This window comes from Thamnophis sirtalis, unplaced genomic scaffold (assembly GCF_051295495.1).
Source record: "Thamnophis sirtalis isolate CommonGarterSnake01/CBP01778 unplaced genomic scaffold, rThaSir2_p1.2 scaffold_3, whole genome shotgun sequence".
NCBI classification, from domain to species: Eukaryota; Metazoa; Chordata; class Lepidosauria; order Squamata; family Natricidae; genus Thamnophis; species Thamnophis sirtalis.
The window spans coordinates 31,422,807-31,447,616 of NW_028261383.1; the positions used below are offsets into that span (position 1 = coordinate 31,422,807).

At 43.3% G+C, this 24,810-nt stretch overlaps 1 protein-coding gene across 1 annotated transcript; it reads right to left on the reverse strand.

Annotated features, from left to right (window-relative positions):
- On the reverse strand, nt 1-23,953 carry TUBB (tubulin beta class I). The gene is made up of 4 exons (XM_014071541.2): nt 23,708-23,953; nt 7,107-7,215; nt 5,421-5,531; nt 1-2,949 (listed from the first exon to the last, which is right to left on the reverse strand). The coding sequence occupies exons 1-4, from the start codon at nt 23,762-23,764 to the stop codon at nt 1,892-1,894; spliced, it is 1,335 nt and encodes a 444-aa protein (XP_013927016.1). The 5' UTR covers nt 23,765-23,953; the 3' UTR covers nt 1-1,891.
- Between the last annotated feature and the right edge of the window lie 857 nt (nt 23,954-24,810).

Sequence of the window (24,810 nt, forward strand, 5' to 3'; positions counted from 1 at the left end):
AACATTTAAAAAAACAACTTTTATTTATGCACAGGACTTTTTCAAATATGAACAAGGATTTCTTTTAGAAGAAAAAGGAAAGAAGGCAAATGAGCGGAACAGGTGAGAAAAAAGTTGGATCAAGAAGCAGGAGAAAGGCAGGACAGAGTATACACATCTTGGAAGTTACTGAGGTCAAGAAATACTGATATAAGGCAATCTTCTAGGGGTGACCCATCTAGCCAAAAATACTCCCATCTAGTATTTGGGGGCAAAGAGTGAATGTGTCTTATGCTCTTCCACTTAGCCACACTAACTAAATGGCCTCCCTATATTTGATGCTTGCTACCACTTAAAACAACACAATGGCAGTCTGCAACAAGATGGCAAGTCGTGTATTATTAAGTGAGCCTGAAGCAAATATTTGGAAGGGTAAGGACCTATCCTATCATGCATTGCCTCTTTGCACATACCGAAACATTTGAACGTCCTTCATATTTCTTTTGGAGCAGATATATCCCCAACACATCTATCTCTATACCTCTTCCCTAAACAAATTTAAATCCTTAAGAGCTTACATGGCACCTTTCCTCCTTCTGATTTAATAGAATTGCTTTTTTGAGCAGCAATTAAGTGGTGTAACTTTATAGCAGCTAATTTGAATGAGGTGGGATCGAGTTTCCTTTTTAATGCATCGTGCTCTATATGGGGGGGGGGTGTCAGCAACCTGCGTCTCTGGAGCTGCATGTGGCTTTCATCCCTCTGCTGTGGCTCCATTGCCTGTAAGCTCCACTTTCAGTTAGGACAGGTACAGGAAAAAGGACGCCACGCTAGGAGAGATGGACTTCCTGTCAGCTCCAGAATTAAATGCAGGGCATCCAGTTAGGACTTTTGTGGCTCTTAAGGTTGATGACCACTGCCCTACATTAAAATTCATTCTTAAAACATGCATGTACCTTTATGGTCCAAAACCGACACCATCCCCAAAAAGGCCTTTAGCTTCTCTGCCTTCATTGTCAAGGCAAGTCTCGAATGTTATTTAGGACATTTTGCAAATAGGACACTTCTTTGGAACATGGATGGAATTGCAATCAAAAGAAGAGAGGTTAGCAACGTTCAATCAATAGTTCAGCTAAGATTAGGAGTAAGATTAAAGCTAAAAGTCTGGACAAATGCCCACTTTAGGGAGCAAAACAGTACTTTTGAGGCTGGTCTATTACTTTTATTTTTTTTAATTTTTGGCAAGTCATGAAGCTGTGTGATAAACATCCTTAGATTTAGTCAGAGATTTGAAACACGTCAACCCCGAGTGGGCTAAGCTGGGTGGGGTGGACAGATGGGACATGAACACTGATGAAGGGGGGAAAAGAGCCAAATCCAACCCACACAATTTTTCCATTGCGGATACAGAGGGACGAATGCCTTTACGGCAAAGCCAGGAATATGAAAGGAGCAGTTGGCAGAACAAGGAAAGTGGTTCCACTTTTAAAGATATCTGCTTTCCCCTAAACAAGTCTGCTCCAAACTGCTTACTTCCTTGTTGTAACTGGAGGCCCTTAAAGCTGCAATTTCATTTGTTCGCAACAGATAAATTGAAGGTTGGGGAATAATAAATACAATAAGAATTATAGGCAAGGAAGGAACTGCATCTTTTCCCTGTGTCTCACACAGCTCCTCTGACCCGATTTTACTGGGTAGCTGCCATGACTAAAGAAGTACTACACGTAAAAGCCAAACCAACTTTAAACCCCTATTAAGAGGCTGCCCTGAAAGAAAAGTCTGAGAAGAGAGCGGACAGGTTAGGTTTTGAAGAAGAAGGAGAAGGAAACAGAAGGTGGAGGTACAATTTTTTTTATTTTCTATTTTGTGAAAACGTATCGAAACAGGAGTCGAAAGGGCGCGAGATTTAACCTCAGGCTTCTTCCTCCGCCTCTTCTCCAAAATCCTCCTCTTCCTCGGCTGTGGCATCCTGGTATTGTTGATATTCAGAGACAAGGTCATTCATGTTGCTCTCCGCTTCCGTGAACTCCATCTCGTCCATGCCCTCGCCTGTGTACCAATGCAGGAAAGCTTTACGGCGGAACATGGCTGTGAACTGCTCGGAGATGCGCTTGAAGAGCTCCTGGATGGCCGTGCTGTTGCCGATGAAGGTGACCGCCATTTTCAAGCCACGGGGAGGAATGTCGCACACGGCCGTCTTGACGTTGTTGGGGATCCATTCCACGAAGTAGCTGCTGTTCTTATTCTGCACGTTCAGCATCTGTTCGTCCACCTCCTTCATGGACATGCGGCCTCGGAAGACGGCGGCCACTGTTAGGTAGCGTCCATGGCGGGGGTCGCAGGCTGCCATCATGTTCTTGGCGTCGAAAACTTGCTGCGTTAACTCGGGGACGGTGAGGGCCCGGTATTGTTGGCTGCCGCGGCTGGTCAAAGGAGCGAATCCAGGCATGAAAAAGTGGAGCCGAGGGAAAGGAACCATGTTTACAGCAAGCTTGCGGAGATCGGCATTCAGCTGTCCGGGAAAGCGGAGGCATGTCGTTACACCACTCATGGTGGCGGAGACCAGGTGGTTAAGATCCCCGTAGGTTGGAGTGGTCAGCTTGAGGGTGCGGAAACAGATGTCGTAGAGGGCTTCGTTGTCGATGCAGTAGGTCTCATCTGTGTTCTCCACCAGCTGATGGACGGAGAGGGTAGCATTGTAAGGCTCCACCACGGTATCCGAGACCTTGGGAGAAGGTACCACGCTGAAGGTATTCATGATACGGTCAGGGTACTCTTCACGGATCTTGCTGATCAGTAAGGTGCCCATTCCAGAACCGGTTCCACCCCCGAGAGAGTGGGTCAGCTGGAATCCTTGCAGGCAGTCGCAACTCTCGGCTTCCTTCCTCACAACATCTAGGACTGAATCCACCAGCTCGGCACCTTCTGTATAATGACCTTTGGCCCAGTTATTACCAGCTCCACTCTGGCCTGAAAGGTGCAGAAGATGGGGAATAAATCATTAAATTGGGTTAGGAAGCCACTTTGACTTCTAGTTACAGTACTTCTACTTTCCTGGCCTTTTCCCATCAGATTTATATACAGATGATCTTCTTGAGTGTGCAACACTTATTCTTCAAACCTACCATAGAAGCAACCTTCAAACCCTTCATACTCATGACAGAAACTTCCTAACAGTGAGGACAATTAACCAGTGGAACAGCTTACCTTCAGAAATTCTGGGCACTCCATCACTGGAGGTTCTTAAAAGGAGTAGACCGCCACTTAATTAAAATAGTATAGGTTTTCCTGCTTGAGCAGGGTACTGGACTAGAAGCTCTCCAAGGTCCCTTCCAGCTCAACTCTACTCTACTTTCTTCTCTTCTATATTCTCTTCTCTTCTAACATCTTGTATGAATCCAATTTCTGAGATCCTAGGGATACAGCCCATTTAAAATAGGGGAAACCTTTCTACCATATTTTTTGGAGTATAAGACACACCGGAGTATCAGACACACCAAGGTTTTGAAGAGGAAATTAAAAAAAGTGTTTGCACTCTGCAAACCTCCCAAAAACGGCCCATTTTTTTCAAAAAAGGGGGCATGGATATCCTTTAGGAGGCTTATAGAGTGCTCCTGGGGGCTGGGGCAAAATTGAGCAAAAAACGGCCCATTGTTTGCTCATTTCTACCTTCCCCAGCCCCCAGGAGCACTCTGAAAGCCTCCTAAAATCTATGTATGGCCATTTTGGTGAAGGGGGCGGGGTTTCGGGAGGCCAAAACTGATGTATTCAAGTGTATAAGACGCACCAGATTTTCAGCCTCTTTTTTGAGGGAAAAAGGTTTGTCTTATACTCCAAAAATATAGTATATCTATCAAGCTTCTTAATTGCCCATCTTTCTCTTAAAGGTGCTCTGGGCGGTGACAATGCACCATTTCTTTGGTTTATTATACCAGACTCGTCCACTGCAGACTGCAAGCCATGGTTTGATGGCTTAGCATGATGTGCAGTTGGTTCAGTCAAGTAGGCCTAAGCAAGTATGGCTTAGTGTGATCTATGAACCCAGTTTGCACTCAGAAAGAGCCAGTCAACACTCTTCCAATCCTTGCTGCAAGTCAAGACATTTTTGACAGGCCACGTTTCAAGACGGATTTAGAACCTGGGAACGTATTGACATAGATCTCAATCTTTTAAATCTGAAGCCAGTTGCTCCAGGGCTGAGGGATCTCCAGCTGCAGCACTGAGCCGAGACACTGAATCACCATGAGGTTCAATGCAATATATGAGGGCCTTAGTTATGTAATGTCAAGTCCACCATTGTGCTTCATGGTATCCTGCCATTACGCATAAGGGAGAGGGGTGATATCCTTGGGATTTTTCCACTTGTATTTGTACGAGCCGTGGTGGCGCAGTAGTTAGAGTGCAATAGTGCAGGCTACTTCTGCTGGCTGCCTGCAATTTAGCACTTTGAATCTCACCAGACTAAAGGTTGACTCAACCTTCCATCCTTCCGAGGTGGGTAAAATGAGGATCCAGATTGTTGGGGGCAATAGGCTGACTCTGTAAACCACTTAGAAAGGGCTGTAAAACACTGTGAAGTGGTATATAAATCTAAGTGCTACTGCTACTGTTCGCTTTGGAATTAGGGAGGGGTCTTCGGAGATGGGATGGACCAGTTAAGATTCATTACAATCCTCTCTTGAGCGTCCTTCAAATGTCTCAGATTGCAATTCTATTTATACCCAAGCCGTAAAAATGACAGCCTAGCACATCTGGAGGGCATCAGCAGTTTAGGTATCAATGAACTGCGACAGTCCCCTGAAAATTGGTTGGGCTTCAATTCCCACAATCCTTTTTGTGCCAGCTCAGGAATTCTTGGGGTTGAAGTTCACACAGCAAGAGATCTAAAACCTGGAAGGCAAAACCGAACATTCCAGAAGAAATAGCTATTCCAGCTTCTTCTGAAATTGCTTATCTTTTCTTGCCCCTCCCATCGTGTCCATGCTCTGCAAAGACTTCTCTTCCTCCTTCCTAAATTATCAACATTCCCAAATTTGACGAAAGACATTGGTTGTTCAAACCTAGCCTAGTCCTCCTATATTTTCCTCCATCAAATGTAGTTACAAGTGGTTCCACCACAAATGCGCGCACAACAAAAGCGCGCCTGACTAAACCACGGTGTCTAAAGCGCGGTGACAAAACCGTGCGATGAATTAGCGACTAATTAGCCCTAAAACGTGCCGACAAAAGCGCGCTGTAACCTAACCCTCAACCTAACCCCAAACCTAACTGTAAATCTTACCTTAAATGAAATCGCGCTTCTGTTGGCGCGCTGTTGTCGGCGCGCTTTTGAAATCGCGGTTTTAGCGCCGCGGTGTTGTCGGCGCGCTTATGACGTTCGCGCTTTTGACGGGTCACGGTTACAAGTAACAAAGGATGCAGGGAATGAGGTAGATTCTTACCAAATACAAAGTTATCTGGTCGAAATATCTGTCCAAAAGGTCCAGAACGCACAGAGTCCATAGTTCCTGGCTCCAAATCAACCAAGATGGCACGAGGCACATATTTGCCACCTAGACAAAGACACAAAAAACAGGTGTAACAAAAAGTCCATGGCAGTAACAAACTCAGTGTCATGCCTGCAAGCCATCTTTTCTTTTGGACTTCAGGCCTGCCACACTTTCTATTTTCGGAAAATGGGAGGGAGGATTATATGGAGTTGGGTGATATGTAGCCATAATAACATTCTTCTTAGAAAGCCAAGGTCATCTTTGTCTCTGCACCTGGCTGGAAGGAATCTGTTTTCATGGCAGTGGAAGATTGGACCATGTGATGAACTTGTGGGTGTGGAGGGCAGGATCTTGAACTTTCAACTGGGTGGAGTGGGGAAAACCTGAAAGTTTTCAGAATTGGATTTTCCCATATGTGCCAATGTGGCTCTTTTAATAAATTGGAACTTTGAGCAAATGTTTGCCTCTGACTGATTTAATTTTGGATGCTGACACCATGTTTCCTCTGATGAAAAACCAAATTACAGTTGAGTTCTAGCTATTAAGTAGCTTGCTTTTTGCCCAGTTGTTAAGATTTCAGAGGAGAGGCTGAGCGTTGGTAAGGCAGTCAAAGAATTAAAGGAGATCAGGCATTCCTTAACTATATAGCAAGGGGCCTCCAAACTTGGCAACTTTGTGGAATTCAACTCCCAGAATTCCCCAGTCAGCACAATATGGCTGGCTAAGGAATTTTGGGAGTTGAAGTCCACAAGCTTTAAAGTTGCCACGTTTGGAGATCCTTGATATATAGGATGGGTGGAACTGAACACAGAATGGGTATCAAAGGTACAAAAAAGAGGGTGAGGGGAAAAAAAGTGGCATTTCAATATGGTATTACAAATATTACAAAATAGTCAACTTTCCAATACTTGTTGGCGTGTACCTTTCTCAATCCAATTTATTAGGCTGTCTTTGTAGAGTAACATTATGTTTAATCCTGAGCCAGGCTTTTTCATTTAATACAAGTAGTCCTCAAATTACAACCATAATGGAGCCTGCCCATTATGATCACAGGTTTCACAACTAGTTTTATGTCACGTAATGGACCCAATTTTACATTTTTTTTGCAGGAGTTGTTAAGTGAATATGGCAGTCATAAAGCAAATTCCATGGTCATTAAGCAAATCCATGGCTTGCTATGGAGGAGTGGTTTTGCCAAAAATCGGAAGTACCAATTTTCAGCAAAACTGTCGTAAAATGCAATCACATGACCATGAGATGTTGCAAAGTCTCAAATGCAGCTGTGTTGCCAAATGCAGTGGTCACCACCTGAAAAGGGAGTTTTGGTTCTGGGTCATAAGTCCCCTTTTTGGGGTCGGTCGTAAGTTAAGTGTTAAGAAATAACGCTTAGAAGCTTACTTTTACGTTCACATTAATGAATATTGAGATTCTTAGCAATCTTGGACTATAACTTCCCGCCCATATACTTATTTATATGTTCCTCTCACATTAAATTTTAATGTACAAGAATGTAACAGAAAGAATGATTCTAGAGGAAACAATGAAATTCAACAAGGGTTCATATTTATTTGTTGGAAAACATTTGGGTCAAATCATGCCAGTACAGTGAGGGAGGAGGAAGAGGAGAGGAAGGCTTACCAGTGGCCTCATTGTAGTAAACACTGATGCGATCCAGTTGTAGATCACTGTCACCATGGTAGGTTCCAGTTGGGTCGATTCCATGTTCATCACTGATCACTTCCCAGAACTTCCAAGGATAAATAGAGAAAGATTTGGGTTAGGATGGTGGGTGGGGGGGAAGCTGTATTTACAAAAGGAAGTATGATCTTTCACCCCCTTCCCCTTTCCAGGGTATATGCCAATTTTCCATTCTTAGACTAAGAGACATACATTAGACTAGGAGACATACATTCTTAGAACAATCTGCCAAGAAATTTATCTGCCCAACACTGTGAGACACACCCTTAAAAAGTCCCCAAGTTTCCATATCTTAAGAGAACCTCTCGACACTTTATACCTCCCGTGCTACTGGCCAATTTAGAAGCCGCTTAGTTTTATACAGGGCCCAAACATTTTGGACGCAGAACAAGGAAGCTGTGAAGAGATGCCATACATGTTTTCCATTCGGAAGACCCCTTTAAATGCTTGGTGTCTATCTCCAGTATGAAAGAAGGAAGTCCACGAAATCTCTACCCTAACTAGAAATCACCACTCTTCCCTAATCTGGTGCCCAGCTGTGATGGGATGGATCTCCAGCCAGCACCGCCCTATGGGTAGATAATTCTGAGGATGATAAACCATCTGGAGAACAACAGACCATCAAAATGAGGAAAAGAACCCTAAAGAGAGGCCTTCTCAGAGGACAGGGTGGGAGAAAATACAAAGATCTCTGGCACCAAATCATATTTTTGCATAGACCTAAAAAACAGAGACATCACCCTGCCAACAAAAGTGTGTGTAGTCAAGGCTATGGTTTTTCCCAGTTGCAATGTATGGCTGTGAAAGTTGGATCATAAGAAAGGTTGAGCGCCAAAGAATGGAGGCCTTTGAACTCTGGTGCTGGAGAAGACTCCTGCGATTCCCTTGGACTGCAAGGCGATCAAAGCGGTCGGTCCTAGGAAATCAACCCTGACTGCTCTTTAGAAGGCCAGATCCTGAAGATGAATCTCAAATACTTTGGCCACCTAATGAGAAGGAAGGACTCACTGGAGAAGAGCCTCATGCTGGGAATGATTGAGGGCAAAAGAAGGAGGGGACGGCAGAGGATGAGGTGGCTGGATGGAGTCAGCTTAAATGGGACTCCAGGGGATGGTAGAGGACAGGAAGGCTTGGAGGAATGTTGTCCATGGGATCGCGATGGATTGGACACGACTTCACAACTAACAACAAATTGGCTGCACGCAGCACCTTTGAGCCAAAAGCTCTCCGTCTTCAATGGCAAGATGAGTGAATTCAAAATATGGTTAGAATTCATTGCTGTTCCCTTTACAGTTCCAAGGTGGAATCTGGGCATCATTAAGTAGACTTCAGGGCTCTGCTCCCATCCAGGCTTGGGATATGCAATTACAGGGAAAACAACACGAATGCAAGTGAGAAGGATTGTTTATTTTAAAAGGCCCAACCATCCTAAGGCACCAATGATCTTCACGTTAATCACAGTCCTCTTTTTAAAAGAAGCAACAAAACGTCCCTTCTCAAAGGACCGAGGGGCTGAGTAAGCAGCTGTAATGGCCATATACAAGCTCTGCTTTGTTCTGTTGAAGGCCAGTCTTCATAAAGTAGCTCTTAGCTGCAGTGTAAATCGTGTCTGTTGGCTTTTCTCTTCCCCCATCCATCCATCTTATAGGTGCGGACTACATCTCCCATCATCCCATCTTTAGAAAACAACTGTTCCTTGCTTATTCATCAGGGGGCTTCTGCCACCTACTAGAAGATCCGATGGACCTGCCAGAATTCTTAGCCTTCAGTTTGAAAGGGTCTCTTATCACTTATCTCCTTATGAAGTATATGAGCTGAGGAATGGGTCCTTTAAGAATGTCTTTGAAGACTGTCCTTTCCTGCAGGATAACTTTATCCTTAGTAAAAAAAAGACTTCACTAAATTAGTTTACAACTTGTTTTAATGGATTCCATTTGTTCTGCTTTGGTTTTAACTGAAAAATTTTTTTCTTCCAATCTTAAGGAGACTTTCTCAATAGTTTGCATCTCGGCTTATGATTTAGCTCCCAGAAACACCCAGAAAACCAGGCTGCTAAACTCTGCTTTGGAAGAGTCTTTGGGTGATGCTAGAAAGGAAAATGTGGGATTCTGAGGGGAGAAAATAGTTGCCTATTCACAAAATGGCTGCCATTTTTATGGTGATCCATCGTGAAACAATATAAACTGGTGGTTCTAGTGCAGGGGTGTCAAACTTGATTTCATTGAGGGCCACATCAGGGTTGTGTTTGACCTGGGGGGGGGGGGTGCATGGCCAGCATGACATCAACTCATGTTGGGAGGCAACTGTGGTGGCCCCCAGATCTCTGCCAGCGAAAACAGGCTCCCAAGTTTTTGCTGGCCGAGGCACTGCAGGCTGGTCCTTCACTGTTTCCAGGTGGCCCCACAAGCCAGATCGAAGCACCACGCGGGCCAGATCTGTTCCCTGGGCCTTGAGTTTTGACACCACTGTTCTAGTATTTCCATCACATCTTCATCCATTCTAAGCTTAGCCTCGCCTCATCTCCTTTCTTGGGGGAGAGGTCAGGAGTCTTAGGAGCTATGACGGCTAACCTCTTTGACATTGCGTGCCAAAAACCCACCCCCATAATGCAATGCACATGTGCCCCCCACTGCGCATGCATACCTGACCCCCCTGTGCTCCCCCCATGCTTGCACTCTGCCTCCCCTCCCCCAATTTTAGGCTTCCAGGTTGATGCAGGCCCAAAATGGGGTGCAGGGGGGGCACCGTGCGATCCCCAAAAATGCAATGCGAACACCTCCCATGCATGCACCCTTCCCCCGCACATGAGTGTATATGTCCCCCACGTGTGCATGTGCGCAGATGCAGAAAAACAAGCTGGCCAGCGGGAGGCACACACACGTGGGGTGGAGCTCAGCTGGGGTAACAGCTGGTGTGCCCGCAGAGAGGGCTCTGTGTGCCATAGGCTCACCACCTATAGGAGCTAGATAGCAGTTAGACTTATATACCGCTTCATAGGGCTTTCAGCCCTCTCTAAGCAGTTTACAGAGTCAGCATATTGCCCCCAACAACAATCCGGGTCCTCATTTTACCCACCTCGGAAGGATGGAAGGCTGAGTCAACCCTGAGCCGGTGAGATTTGAACAGCCGAACTGCAGTAGCCTGCAGTGCTGCATTTAACCACTGCGCCACCTTGGCTCCTATTATAGATGATAAGACCTCTGATCTTATTTCCTAAGGATATCTCTGGGGCATACATGGAACCCAGAGGCATTCTAAGGGACACTAAATAAAGGTGTTGCCCATACTCTTTTTCTGGTTATGATGGACAAGATCTTTGTGGATGTCAGGTTGGGGAATACTAGCGTAAGAACAATCCTAAGAGATGACATATTTCAGGGGAGGGATGGTCTCTTAGAGCAGACGGCCCATCCATTGAAATCTTCTCCCCTTCAGAAACTGAGCAAGATTTTAAGGTTGAATGAGCTCTGCTCAACAGTCCAGGATTCCAACTCTTTCTGTCCTTGGCTTAAACAGATTTTACTGCTTATTAAAATAAATCAATATGCCAAACCTTTGATTATTTACAGCACTCACATGCAATATTTCAGTCAATTAACCCAACTACAGCAATAAAACTAAATTGACTAACCATCCATCATAATGGGAGGTATGTTTCCGTATCCTTAGGAACACGTGTTACAAGCCAGCTAGTTATTATCAATTTAATGCATAGCTAGTTATTCATTTAACATGTTTGACTCAGTATGTAGTGCAAGCCCAGCTCCAGTTTTTAATAAACCCAACTGACTTAACATGTACCAGGATATGCTAAATTAGAAAGATTACAAGACTGAATCCATATAAAGGTAATCCTCGACTTACAAGTTTATTTAGTGATGATTCAAAGTGAAAACAGCACTGAAAAGTAACCAACTCTTTTTCACACATATGACCATTGCAGTATCTCCATGGTCATGTGATCAAAATTTAGGTGCTTGACAACTGACTCATATTTATGAGGGTTACAGAGTCCCTGTGTCCTTTGGATGAACAAAGTCAATGGGAAAGCCACATTCATTTAACAACTATGGCAAGAAAGGTTGTAAAATGGGGCAAAATTCACTTAACAAATGTCTCGCTTAACAACAGAAATGTTGGGCTCCATTGTGGTCGTAAGTCAAGGACTTCCTGTACAACTGCTTCGTTCTGCATTAGGATATTAAGGTTTCTGACTCATCTTCATGTATGGCAAATAGCTTCTACTTCCCCATTTGAGGGAAGTCATTGTAGCTACTCAAAAGTAGCAGAGAAAAAGTAGAATCATTCCTGGGGAGATGAAAAGCAAATGGAAGAATTTTCACTATTTCACTTCACGCCAGCTTTTAAAAATGGACCAGGATACTTTAAAAAAACATCTAGAATTTGATCCAAGCAGGCATCTGCTGACTTGTAGGAGCTGAAGTTCAGTACATTTGGGGAGGGAAAACAGATTGGGGAAATTACTCTACAAGACTTGGAATTTACCACATCTGTATGCCTGCTTTGACAGAATAGGGGATAATTAAAGAACTAAAAACATCAATTTCCAATTTAGTGTCTCTCTATTGGCTGGAAATTATAATTATAGTAGGCAGAGAAAATAGTCTTAATATTTCAATTTCCCCCGAAAAGCCTAGGGAGAATTTAATTCTGTGACAATTCAACATCAATTGCAAAGATGAGTAGGTGACAAAAATGCTAACAATACAGAAGCAGCTTCTAAGCACTGGACTATTTTCCAATGCTACAATCAAATTGTAGGTTATTGCAACTCATTTGTATTAAAAGTGTTACGTATTTGTGTGCTATTTCCTATACTCTATTCATAGATCAACTCCTGGATTAAGGGCCATCTCATACTTCTCCTAAGTGTCCTGTCTTATCTATTTAAAGATGAGTCACCTCATCTAAGCTGGCTCTACTGGGGCAAAGTGTGGAGTGTAGAGCAAGAATTGGCAATGACACATTAGCTAAACAATCAGCCACGCTAGTTATGGGATCCTTGGTGCTCCTTGAGCTCGGTTGTTTTCTTGTAGATGTTTCACTACCCAACTACGAAAAGATGGTGTTACCTAGAGCCTGCTTGTGTATAAAGCCCAGATTCCCTCATTTCTAAATTTTCTTTTAAAAGGTAACATTTTATCCCAGAGTAGCTCCTGCTCACCTAGCAGCTCAAAAGCATGCAAATGCGAGTAGATAAATAGGTACCATTTCAGTGGGAAGGTAACAGTGTGCCATGTGCTTTTGGTGTATAGCCAGGTGAGTCACATGACCATGGAAAATGTCTTCAGGCAATGCTGGTTCCCACAGCCAAGAAACTGAGATAAGCACCAAGCCCAAGAATCAGTCAGACGCAATTGGACAGGCAAACTTTTTAAATGATGAACAGTGACTTTTTCCTTTTGGATCTAATTGCTTTAGTGTCACCTAAAAGAAAATTTATGGGACACGGTGGCTCAGTGGCTAAAACGCTGAGCTTGTCAATCAAAAAGGTTGGCAGTTCTGCAGTTCGAATCCCTAGCGCCATATAACAGTGAATGCCCACTACTTGTCCCAGCTTCTGCCATTCTAGCAGTTCAAAAGCACATTAAAAAATGCAAGTAGATAAATAGGGACCACCTTTGGTGGGAAGGTAACAGCGTTCCGTGCGCCTTCGACATTTAGGCATGCCGGCCACATGACCACTGAGATGTCTTCGGACAGCGCTGGCTTTGAAACAGAGATGAGCACCGCCCCCTGGAGTTGGGAACGACTAGCACATAGGTGTGAGGGGAACTCAGAAGGAAGCAGGGGGCCTTCTCTAAATCCTCAGTAGGATCCATTTCAAGATGCAGAAAAACAACCTCTTTTTCACTCTCCAGGCCCGTGACTATCAGTGGTAAAGAAAAGAAACATTCCAAGCATTTTTTGAAAACTAGTAATGGTTGATTTAAAGGGCACTGGGCCCCATGAACAGCCTCCATTCATCCCTGCCCTTTTGTCCCTCAAAGGAACATTTTACAAAGACTTGGAAGGAAAGAAGCAATTTCTGGACGGATTGTTTTTGCTCCTTGCAATATCTGTAAGCCAAAACTTGCTTAATAATGTCCAGCAGAATATGCAGTCTTTGAGATGTCGAAATCTTCTTACAGGGTTTGTGCAAACTTTAACTTAACCTTGCAAAACAACATGACTAACATGTTTTAGCCAGTAATTGTTTACCTGTGTAAAAATCTAGCTCCTTACCGGAGTATAAGACACACCAAAGTTTTGAAGAGGCAATTTTTTTAAAAAAAAATTTTTTTGCATTCTGCAGACTTTCCAAAAACAGCCTGTTTTTCACGAACAGGCCCATTTTTTGTAAAACAAAAGGAGGGGCATGCATAGCCTTTAGGAGGCTTGTAGAGTGCTCCTGGGGGCTGGGGGGGCAAAAACGAGCAAAAAAAGACCCAATTTTCGTGAAAACAGGCCCATTTTTTGTCAAAAAAGGGGGCATATGCACAGCCTTTAGGAGGGTTATAGAGTGCTCCTTGGGACTGGGCAAAAGTGAGCAAAAACCAGCCCATTGTTCGCTCATTTTTCCCCTCCCCAGCACCCAGGAGCACCCTATAACCCTCCTAAAGGCTATGCACAGCCATTTTTGCGAAGGTGGCAGGGTTTTGGGAGGCTAAAAAATGCTGTATTCAGTGTATAAGACGCACCTTGATTTTCATCCTTTTTGGGGGGTGGTGCATCTTATACTCCGAAAAATACCGTTGTTCATAGCATGTCTTCTGACTCCAACCCACTTTCTCCACTTTCAATATAAAAGTTCCTCCTTATAAGAGCAGACACAAAGGGGCACAATCCTCTTTAGGGCAGGGGACTCCAACATTGGCAACTTTTAAGACTTGTGGACTTCAACATGGCTGACAGGAATTCTGGGAATTGAAGTTGAAAATTGAAATCCTGTCTTAGGGTTTGTAGACAATTTGGAACGTTCAGACCAATACTGATTGATACTTTCTCAAAATGCCTGCCATGTTGTGTCTATTCAAAAATGGCTGCCATAGCAAGTATCTTTGTCCCAAAATGCCCATTGATTAGAAGGCAAACAGGTGGATTTGTTCCCCAGAACCCTTAAGAGATATTCTTCACTTTTTTTTTTGCATTTCTGGGCAGGCAGACACATTCCTACTCATAATGTTTGCATTCTACTGTTGCCATCCAACATTTTTATTTTCTATAAATGTCCTTGGGATAATGTGATATGTTAAAAACTCTTCTTGAAAATAAAGCTGCCAAGAAACACTTGGTTTGCAACCAATTATTTTTCATTAAAAGAATCCAGAGTAAAAAATGCAGAACTAGAGAGGAGGAGGGGGGGAGACGAGGAAACATGTAGGTCCCAGCAGAAAGATTTATTGGCGCTATAATGTTCTCAGATATGTCTTGCTCTCTGGGCTGAAATTCCTGTTCCTCAAATAAATTGCTCAGTCCTTCTCTGAAATCACTTCCTCCATGAAGCCAAACAGTAAAAGAGGAGGGAAGCATTTAAGCAAATCCAGAAACCTTTGAACCACAGATTGGACAGGAACGGCTCAGTAAGCAAATCAATGGACAAGTAAAAGCTGGGGGAAAAAAACCCTATTAAAAGGACACAGCAGATCCAATGTGTTTCCTCCCCGCCCACAAATTCTATGGAAGTCTCATAACCAAAAATCCTCCTTTTAGAGATCCCCCAACCCAATGTTTTTCAGATAAATGAGACTTTCAATTCCCCAAATTCGGGAATTCGTCAATCCCCAAATGCCAGACTAGTATAAAAGCTGCACTGATCTGTTCAGGAAAATATAAGAAGCGATTCAAATGCAGCTCTAACGTCCCCTGTCTTCTCCCTCTTTAGGTGACGATTAATAAAACCAACCCACCACACAAAGTTTTTAAAGAATAAGAAGGTAAAACTCTCCTTCAATCTAAGTTGACTCTTGGCCATTTCATGAATATGCCCATGTAATTTTGTGGCTGACAATATAGAAATCACTTTTTACAGGCAGTCCTTGACTCATGACCATCTATTTAAGGCCTGTTCGAAGTTATGACGGCACCGAGAAGTGACTTAAAACTGGTCCTCGCACTTAGGACCATTGCAGCATCCATGCAGTCATATGATCAAAATAGCAATAGCAATAGCAATAGTAGACTTATATACCGCTTCATAGGCCTTTCAGCCCTCTCTAAGCGGTTTACAGAGAGTCAGCATATTGCCCCCAACAATCTGGGTCCTCATTTTACCCACCTCGGAAGGATGGAAGGCTGAGTCAACCCTGAGCCGGTGAGATTTGAACCGCTGACCTGCTGATCTAGCAGTAGCCTGCAGTGCTGCATTTGCCAATATATTTATGGTGGTTGTAGCGTCCTGAGTTCACCTGTGACTTTTCTCAGGATTCCTGACAAGCTTAGTCAACTGAGGTAGCAAGATTTGCTTAACCATACAATATTTTAAAATGACCATAGCACAAGTTCATAAAATTAGGTGCCACTCACTTCAAGGGCCATGGTAGCGCAGTGGTTAGAATGCAATATTGCAGGCTAACTCTGCCCACTGCCAGCAGTTTGATTCTGACTAACTATAGGTTGACTCAGCCTTCCATGGTCAATAAAATGAGGACTTGATTGTTAGGGGCAATTTACTGACACTATAAACCACTTAGAGGGCTGTAAAAGCGCTATGGAGGTTTTTTTTTAAAAAAACTTTCTTATCTACTTAACAGGCCAGGAACTTGATGGAGGCTTATTATTCATATACACACCCAGTCTAGCCCTCATTATATTCCAAAAAGCAAGGTTAGATTCTTGAGATAATACAGGCAAGGGACAATCTAATCCCTTTTCTTTGCATATGTCTTCCAAATACTTGAAACTCGCATTATACCCACGTCATCTCTAGAGTAATGTCATGTTGGTTAATAGTTAACATAAATTACCAATGTGTATACACCATTATTCCCATTAGAATTCAATTATCATGTGTGAGTTATAACTTAATTTTCATCCATTCTTCCAAAAATAATTTTTTGCACCCAGAAAACTTCATCTTAGAGATTCGCAAGCCCTCTGAGGCAAAGGGGCAGGGGAAGACAAAGGGGAAAGACAATGATCAGAAAATTGTCTTCTTTCCACAAAAATTTGGGAATCCAAAGTATAAAGTATTTTAGAATGGTAGTTTAAGAGAAATGACAGAAGAGTATGGGTATGCCTGGACTTGACTGCTTATTTACAAGTAGTCCTCGACTTACAACCACAAACGTGACTGGAAATTCATGAGAATCGGATCATAAGTTGAGGCACCCACGACCGGACCACAATATTACAACCCTTTTTTATAACAGTTGTTAAGTGAAATCAGACAGTTAGTTATAAGTCTGAATCCATTCTCCTGAATGGGCGTTTTTTGACAGAAACCGTCAAAAAAAATCAGAAATTGTCACGGGACAGGGATTCTGCAACCATTTGTGAAAGTGAATTGGTTGCCAGATGCTGAAAATGCAGCCATGTGACTGCCAGGGATATGTGACATTTCCCGAAACCTGGAAGTACATTATAGGCCATAAAGCACCTTTTCTGAGGAATTTCTAACTGTGAATGGTCTTTACAATATATACCCTTCAAGCAGACTTTTTGTCTCAAAACAGAGTGCTTGAGATAACGCAAAATGCTCCCCTTTGCAAAACCTAGCCCTTAGCATAGCCCTGAGCCACACTTCATAAATAAAATTTGGAAAATTTGTGTGCTCATCCATTAGTGATTCCTTTAAAACCGCCTCACATTTTCACATTTTCCTGGGACAATGTGACAGACTTTGCTACAAATTCTGGGAAATGATGCAGTTGCTTTAAAGAGCTGCACAAAGGAGCTGGACTCATAGCCCACTCCCTTTATTCCAAAACACCCTTTTTGGAATCCAATCCAAGGCATCGCACAGCCTGGCACAATAACTTTCTTTCATTGACAGTGTTGCTAAGGGAGCAGACAATTGGAGACGGTTACAATACGATGAATAAGGCTAGTAGTGAGTGTGGCTACTATGCAGACAGTAATTCAAGGCAGTATTCAGTATGGGAAGTGCAAAATTCATGGATCCAAATAAGGAATATACCAGAGAAGTTATATTTTTTTACCTTCAAAACACAAAAGATGTGCATTTTGATGGTTTTTAGAAGTAAATATCCCCAACCAGGAGTGATTTACTGTCCAAAACCACTTATCTTCTCCCAAAATGGTACAGTTCAAGAAGAAGTTAGGAAAACACTGCAGGTCCAGAACGTTCCTATCTTGGATCAATGAATTCTGCATTTCCTTAACATTCAGGGATTTTAAATCATAGGCTTTCCGTATTTTTCAGAGTACAATACGCACTGGAGTATAAGATGCACCAAGATTTTGAAGAGGCAAATTTTTACAAAAAGGTTTTTGAACTCTTCAGACCTCTCAAAAACGGGCCAGTTTTTCATCAAAAAAACAGCATGAATAGCCTTTAGGAGGCTTGTAGAGTGCTCCTGGAGGCTGGGCAAAATTGAGCAAAAAAAATTGACCCATTTTTCATTCATTTCTGCCCTCCCCAGCCCCCAGGAGCACTAAAAGCCTCCTAAAGGCTATGCGGTGGGGTTTCGGGAGGCAAAAAATGCTGTATTCAGTGTATAACACGCACCCAGATTTTCAGCCTCTTTTTTGAGGGAGAAAGGTGTGTTTTATACTCTGAAAAATACAGTATTTTTAACATCCTCTGTCAAAGTTTTCTTTTAGTATAAATCCTACATCATCCTACTCCAGTTTACATTATTGTATACAGACTAAAAAGGAACATTTTGAGATTTGCTCTACCAGTTGAAGCATTAGGAAGATAAGCACCGTATCTCTACCATTGCTTTAAAGAGGTAATGACAGGATCCATTGTTAAAATTCTGCAATGAGTAAAAACTTCTTCATTGCGGCCCTTATCATAATCATCCTACTTGAACATCTTTGAAGATGTGTGGATTTCAATTCCCAGGCTGGGGAATTCTGGGAGTTGAAGTCCACATGTTTTAAAGGTGCCACGTTTGAGGAACACTGACTATCACAACCATCTCGTCAAATTAATTCACTGCAGAATGAAGCTTTCCATTGATGATTATAGATTGAAACCCACCAATTTGGGTTAGGATGAAGATATTTTTTTAAAATTTCTTGGAAAAACTAGAGTGAATGACTGGACTATCATTCATACTTAATGAGAGATTGGAACCTGGATCTCCCCATTTCTAGCCCCAGCATTTAACTTACATTATTTCAACTTCACACTGGCTCTCATAACCACCATCAATTTTTAAGAAGTTCATTCAAGATGCTCAGAATCCTATGAATAACATCTCCTTTGCTTTCCTAAAGTTTCCAGTTCTGTGTGCGGACAGTCAAATAAGTTAACAGAATAACAGAGTTGGAAGGGACCTTGGAGGTCTTCTAGTCCAACCCACTGCTCAAGCAGGAGACCCTATAATATTCCAGACAAGTGGTAGCCCAATCTCTTTTTAAAAGCTTCCAGTGATGGGAGGAGGCAAGCCATTCCACTCGTTAACTGTTCTCACTGTTAGGAAATTTCTCCTTAGTTCTAGGTTGATTCTGGGGGTAGCAGAATCAATAGCCCTTTTATAGTTATCCAGCTTCTAGCATAATAAGCTTGCCACTGACTAGCAACTAATGAGGGGGTGTGGCCCACTGACTGCATATATATATATATATATATATACATACATACATACATACATACATACATACATATATATATATATATACATACATACATATATATATATATATATACACACACACACACACACACATACATATTAAGGATTACAATGAAATATAACTTCCATTCATTAGAATACTTATAACATTTTACTCATGTATATTTATGTCTGAATATATGCTCTGTAGACATTTCTTTCTTTCTGTAGTTTTATGTTAGGTTTATTCCCCCACTTTCTCTATATCATTCTGTAAAGGTTTGTTTGTATTCAATTAATGATTTTTTTAAAAAAAGTTTCTATTTCTTGTATGCAGATTTTAAAAATCTTCGTTCAGTCATAAGAGCTTTAGTTAGGAAGAAGTATGTGTGTTGTAGTTTTAGAAGCAATTTTGCCTTCATAGGGATATCTCCCCCCCCAAAGCAGATAATAATGGTACCATTTGTTATAAGAAATGCAAGAGATATAATCCTAAGATAGTAAGGTTCCTTCGTAGTTTGTGGTCAAAGACAGCTGACAAACCACAGAACAAAATTGTTGTACTCTGTGCCTAAGAGGATTTCTTCCAATGGGCTTGTTCTTCCCAATGTAAATCACTTGTCTTCAATTTCAGGTATTTTTATAGGCACTATTTGGGGGGGGGGAAAACCTTGGCTCCCAGGCTCTCTTATTTGCTGGCCAAACACACCCAAGGCACTGCAGATACATAAATTTTTAAATACACTAGTGGGGAGGAAGGTGGGGAATTGGGTCTAGCCCCACCCTGATTGCAGATCTAATGGGGGGGGGGGGTGTTGCATGCAGACAGACACTGGACCAAAAAGCCAATGCACACCATTGGAATGTGCATGGAGATTCCAAAGCTAGGAATTTTAGAATTCCAGTGGGAAGATATTGTTCTAAAGGATCATGAGTGGAGATTCTTTCTTTCTTGGAAACAAAATAATGATGCTGCTCTTTATCTAATAGAGAAAGCCTGCAGCTCAGTTAGGGGAATCTGCTTTTAATTCATCAGGTGCCAGCAAAAAGCTGCAGACACACCCTCACGCATGCCGAAGTGGATGCGCATACCGTATACCGCAAGGTAGGTCATGTAGAGGTGATCAGGGTGGGGCAGCTGGGAAGGAGCAGATACTGGATTAGCACCAGATGGATCTTGGAATACATCTTAAAGGCTACAACAGCCTTCCAGGAAACAATGCAGCATTTTGGAAAATGAATAATGATCCCTGGTATTGATTTTTCTTTCTCCCCGCCCCCAAACATCAAATGCACCATAGAAGAGTTTACCAGAAAGAGAACAAAGCATACAGGTCCAGAAGCCAATCAATTCTTTCTCATGGTATCACTATCATTTACCACAAACACAGTGCAGGTGCTGAATTATTTTTACTACTCCTAAATCCCCTATTCCATAATGTCTAAAATTATATAGCATGATCTAGGTCAGGAAAAAAAGGGGGAGGACGGGGAAAATAAAAGGATGAGTTATGCGTACAGGAGGACAGTTTCTTTTGAGAAGAATTTCCAAGATAGGAAAGCTAATTTTAACTTCAGTCCTAAGGATATCTTTAATCTTTTGATGCAAGTAGCACAATGGAGAAAAAACTGACTACAATCACAATGGATATCAAAAAATACACACACAGTACAGTATATATACTATACTATATAATTATAGTATAGAATATTATATACTATACTACTTGGTACAATGTCCTAATTTTAAGAGGGGGGGGGGCTTAACAAGTGGCAGAAAACCAGCTTCACTAAGGATGTGGGGTAGAGCATAACCAAGAAGATTCTGAATTGTTGCAACACACAACTGTTACAAGTGACTTTCTCTGAAGGCCTGGCTGAGCATCCTTCGTGCCTTTCAACATGGATGTAGAGCAGTCGGAAGGGACCTTTAGAGGTCTTGCAGTCCAACCCCCTTGGCTCAGGCAGGCAATTGGAATTTCTCACACATCCAGAGAGATTTAAGAAAGCAAGGAATTTTTTTTAGAGATAGGGTGTTTTTTTAAAGTTTTTATGCTGCTTCAGAAGCCCATTGATGAGACATCCCATGTCCCAAACCCAGAAAGATGGAGGGAGTCTACCCTGGGAGATTGGGGAAAATGGTGGGTGGGCACTGACAATCTGCCATTGTCTCTTAGCTCTGATCTCCCAGTCTTTTTAAGCCTGCTAAGCTGAAATACAACTAAAGGGTTTCTTCATCCCTCGGGTTCATCCCCACTTTTTAAGATGACCTATTTTATTCCTTTCTACAGCCTTAAACAAGGGAGAGCTGGAAGATCCCAACAAGCTTTGTGAGGGAGGCTTTTCTGATCGTCGGGATTTCCAGCCATTTGACTGACTGCAGGTGACAGCAGACTGGCAGGCTCACAAAAATAACTCACCCCCCCACCCCCCCAAAAAGGAGAATGCGTGTTTAGTATAAGAGATCTGGCACATTACAATTACAGCTCTCCTGCGAAATCTCCACTTCCAGCCACGTTTGCTGTTGCTGCTAGAAAACGCCTCGCTGACATCTCCGCCCCCCCCAACGGGGCGTTGTTCCCCCCTCCCTTTCTGAGACCCACCCGGCCATTACAGCGGCCATTACACGCGCCCACAAAACCCCGTGTCTGCAGCTGCTGCAGCCGGCAAGACCGGGCTGGAAGGAGATCTGAGACGGACAGAGAGACAGGGAGAGGGTGGAGGGAGGAAAGAAGGGAAGGAAGGAGGGAAAGAGTGAATGGAGGAGGGAGGGAGACGCGAGCGCGCCCGGCGGCCATGTGCTTCCCCCGACTGCAGACAAAGACGGCTGGAAATGGTGGGCGGGTTATCAAAAAAAAAGGGTGGGGGACCGAAGATTTGGCGCCAGTAATGGCATCCGTTCTGCAGCAGTCGGTTTAAAAAAATTAAAAATGAACCCATTGCACTGATCGGACTTTGCAAGCGCTTTCCTCAACTTGGCGGGCCCCCCCCATACTCTGGACTCCAGCTCCCATCATCCACACACACATTCTCAAGCATGCTTGCGTATAAGGGGAGGACGAGGGAGGAAGCTCAAGACGTCTGAAAACTCGTTACAACGGGTTTTTTTTTTTTTACGCTAGGAGGATTTCCCTTTCTAAGCAACTTTTTCCCCCCTTTTGTAACATTTCAATCCTTGGAGTTGCAACAAAATTACTGGAGGCCGTGGTTGGTTTTTTTCTTTCTCCTGGCTTAATCCAAGGTTATTTATACTAAGAGGTGGTGCTCCGGCGGTTTGGCGTGAAGCAGGGTTTCATTTCAAGCCAGGATCTAATGTCAAATAGGGACGTAGAAGTCACGGAGCCTCTCGACACTCGAGTCCCTTTTCTAAATTTAAAAAAAAAAGGGGGGGGAGGATTTCCCCGAATTTAAATGCTCTTTTATTAAATCCTAACAAAAATGGTGTCTTGGTAGGAGAAAATATTCGAACTGAATTCCGGATCCTCCTTTTTTTATGTTTGTGGAGATTTTGGAAGGCCGTTTTATCGATGGAAATAAAACGATTGCTTTTTAAACGCCTTTCAAAACATACCCGGGGAGGGGAGGGCTAAATTTTAAAACGGGAAGAGCGCTTCGTGAGACTTACTCCCGAGTAAGCCTACCCGGGGTTTGCCTTGCACGCCTGCAATGCCAACCATGCTTACTATGGAAAGGGATTCAATTTAGTCTCCTAGGGAGCCGCGCCTCTGGCCGAAAGCCCCTTTTAGATTTTTTGCCTCGATATCATCTCTAACGGATCAGGAAATCGGGGTGGGGATGATTAAAAAAAAGAGGGGGGGATCGACAGCGTGGACACAGACGATCTCAGGGAACGTAATCAGTTTTTTAAAAAAACCAAGTCGGGGAAAAAAAACAATACGGCGTCGTTGGATTTAGGCGGCGCGGAGGGAACTCTGTGTTGCGAATCCTCCCATCTTTTTTTTCCCTTCTCCGGCTGAGTTCAATTTCAAGACTGCGTGACCCACTTCGCATTCTATATCCTATATATATATATATAGGTTGGCTTCACACACACACAGCCGCCCTTCCCATCCCGGCGCTAAAAAAAAAAACCCAGCACGGCTTTTGTTCTCTTTTTGTCACTTGATTCGGATATCTTTCGAAATTGCACTTCCTTTCCTCAGCCGCTTTGGGCGCTAGAATTTACAGGCTTCGACGGATTATAGCTGCCGGGCATTTGACTCCCCTTCTCCTCTCCCCTCCCCCCCTCCCCAGGATGAGTGGGGTCCACAGCAGACCTCTGCCATTAAGGATCTTCTAATCCCACTCATTTCTAAATCGCAGGATAAAAGGGAAGGACGAACAAAGACCTCCTTTTAGGAGGAGAATTAACAAAGTTTTAACGGGGGGGAGAGGGAGCCCATTACCCCAATCTTTTCCCCTCCGATAAATGGTTTTAATCTAGGGGCCATTTATATAATCTTTATATACAGTATATATATAAATATAAAAAATTTGCACCGATTTCACCGGGTTTGATAAGCGATCGCACCGGGCGTCTTTGCAACGGCGATCGGACAAAAGGTTCCCTCCCGCAGCCCTTAATTTCAAATTTTAAGGCGGCCACGTGCTTCGCCGCGGGAGCACTTCCGTTTTGCCACCGTGGCAATGGATGAGAGGAGCGGCGTGGCGAAGCGTTTGGAGCCGTTCCACCTCCCGCTTATTTTTTTTCATCTTGACTATATTATAAATTTAACGCTGGGGGCCCCGTAGACGGGCGGTGGGGGGAGGGAAGAGAAAATTTGCCAGCCTCACCTTTGCGCCAATCTGGTTACCGCATTGCCCAGCTTGAATGTGCACGATTTCCCTCATTTTGGCTTTTGCTTCTTAATGCCTCGCCCGCACTTCTGTTTTTAATAATAATAATAAAAGCCGGACGCCGCTGCTCCTTTAAGTATATATAGAACGTTGCGGAGCTCAAGGTTCTCTTCTCCGAACGCGGCGGCAACAGCGAGACGTTCGGAGGAAAGTGGCTGGGTAGCCTGCGGAGAGCCAGACAAAGCTTTTATAAACTGGCAGTCGGCTCGAGCTCTGATTGGCCGAAAGGGATCAGGAGCGCGCGCTGATAGGGTGGGGAGGGGGGGGTCCAGGAAGAGCCACGTGGTTAGAAAAAGGAGGGGTGAAGGCAGAGTGGGGTGTGGTCGGTGACAGAGGAGGGAGTCGGGGAGAAAAATGCGATTTTTTTTCTCTCTCTCTTTTTGTGGCGGTGATAAAATGGGAAGGGGCGTTGGAAGGCTTGTCTAATGGACGAGAAAGCGGCACCGCGCTTCCCCTCCGCATTACAGTATTACGCCACGAGATCTTGTCCGCTTTTGTGTTGCGTTCAATGCGTGGTTCTTTTCTTGCTGTGCTCTGTTTTAAAGAGTTTTCGGGCATATACACATACAAATACATATACATCCTCAAAATGCCTAGCTAGCGAAATGCCCTTCTTTGTTGCTCATCCGTATCAGGAATAGGCATGTTGCTCATCCCTATCAGGAATAGGGTGGGGTCTTTCAGCGTTTGAAAACAGGGAGGGGGCAGAATATAGTTTGATGTGTGTGTCCCTCATCAAGATATTTATTTAGCCTGGCAAAATGCATTATTCCTTGGTACTAAGGGTTACCCTGAAAGATTAGGAGTTAACCTCTTGTATAATGATCTCATTCCTGGCTTTGTCTAATTTCTGGGTTCATGCTATTACCCGATCTTTTGTATTACTGCTGTAAAATTAGCCTTAATGCAGTAGTGTTGAGTACTAGAGCAGTCTAGTTTTCTACAGTGGTCCTAAGACCACCCACCCCTCCCCCAAAGATCCTCTCAGGGATTCTCCAAATCAAAAGTATTTGGCAGCCTATTTGAAAGAATAATATATT

Excerpts from the sequence above, each read along its gene's own strand:
- TUBB (XM_014071541.2), bottom strand. The coding sequence starts at position 23,764 with ATGAGGGAAATCGTGCACATTCAAGCTGGGCAATGCGGTAACCAGATT. Across the intron at positions 7,216-23,707 it reads GTAACCAGATTGGCGCAAAG|TTCTGGGAAGTGATCAGTGA; the intron begins GTGAGGCTGGCA and ends TATCCTTGGAAG. Across the intron at positions 5,532-7,106 it reads TTACTACAATGAGGCCACTG|GTGGCAAATATGTGCCTCGT; the intron begins GTAAGCCTTCCT and ends GTCTTTGTCTAG.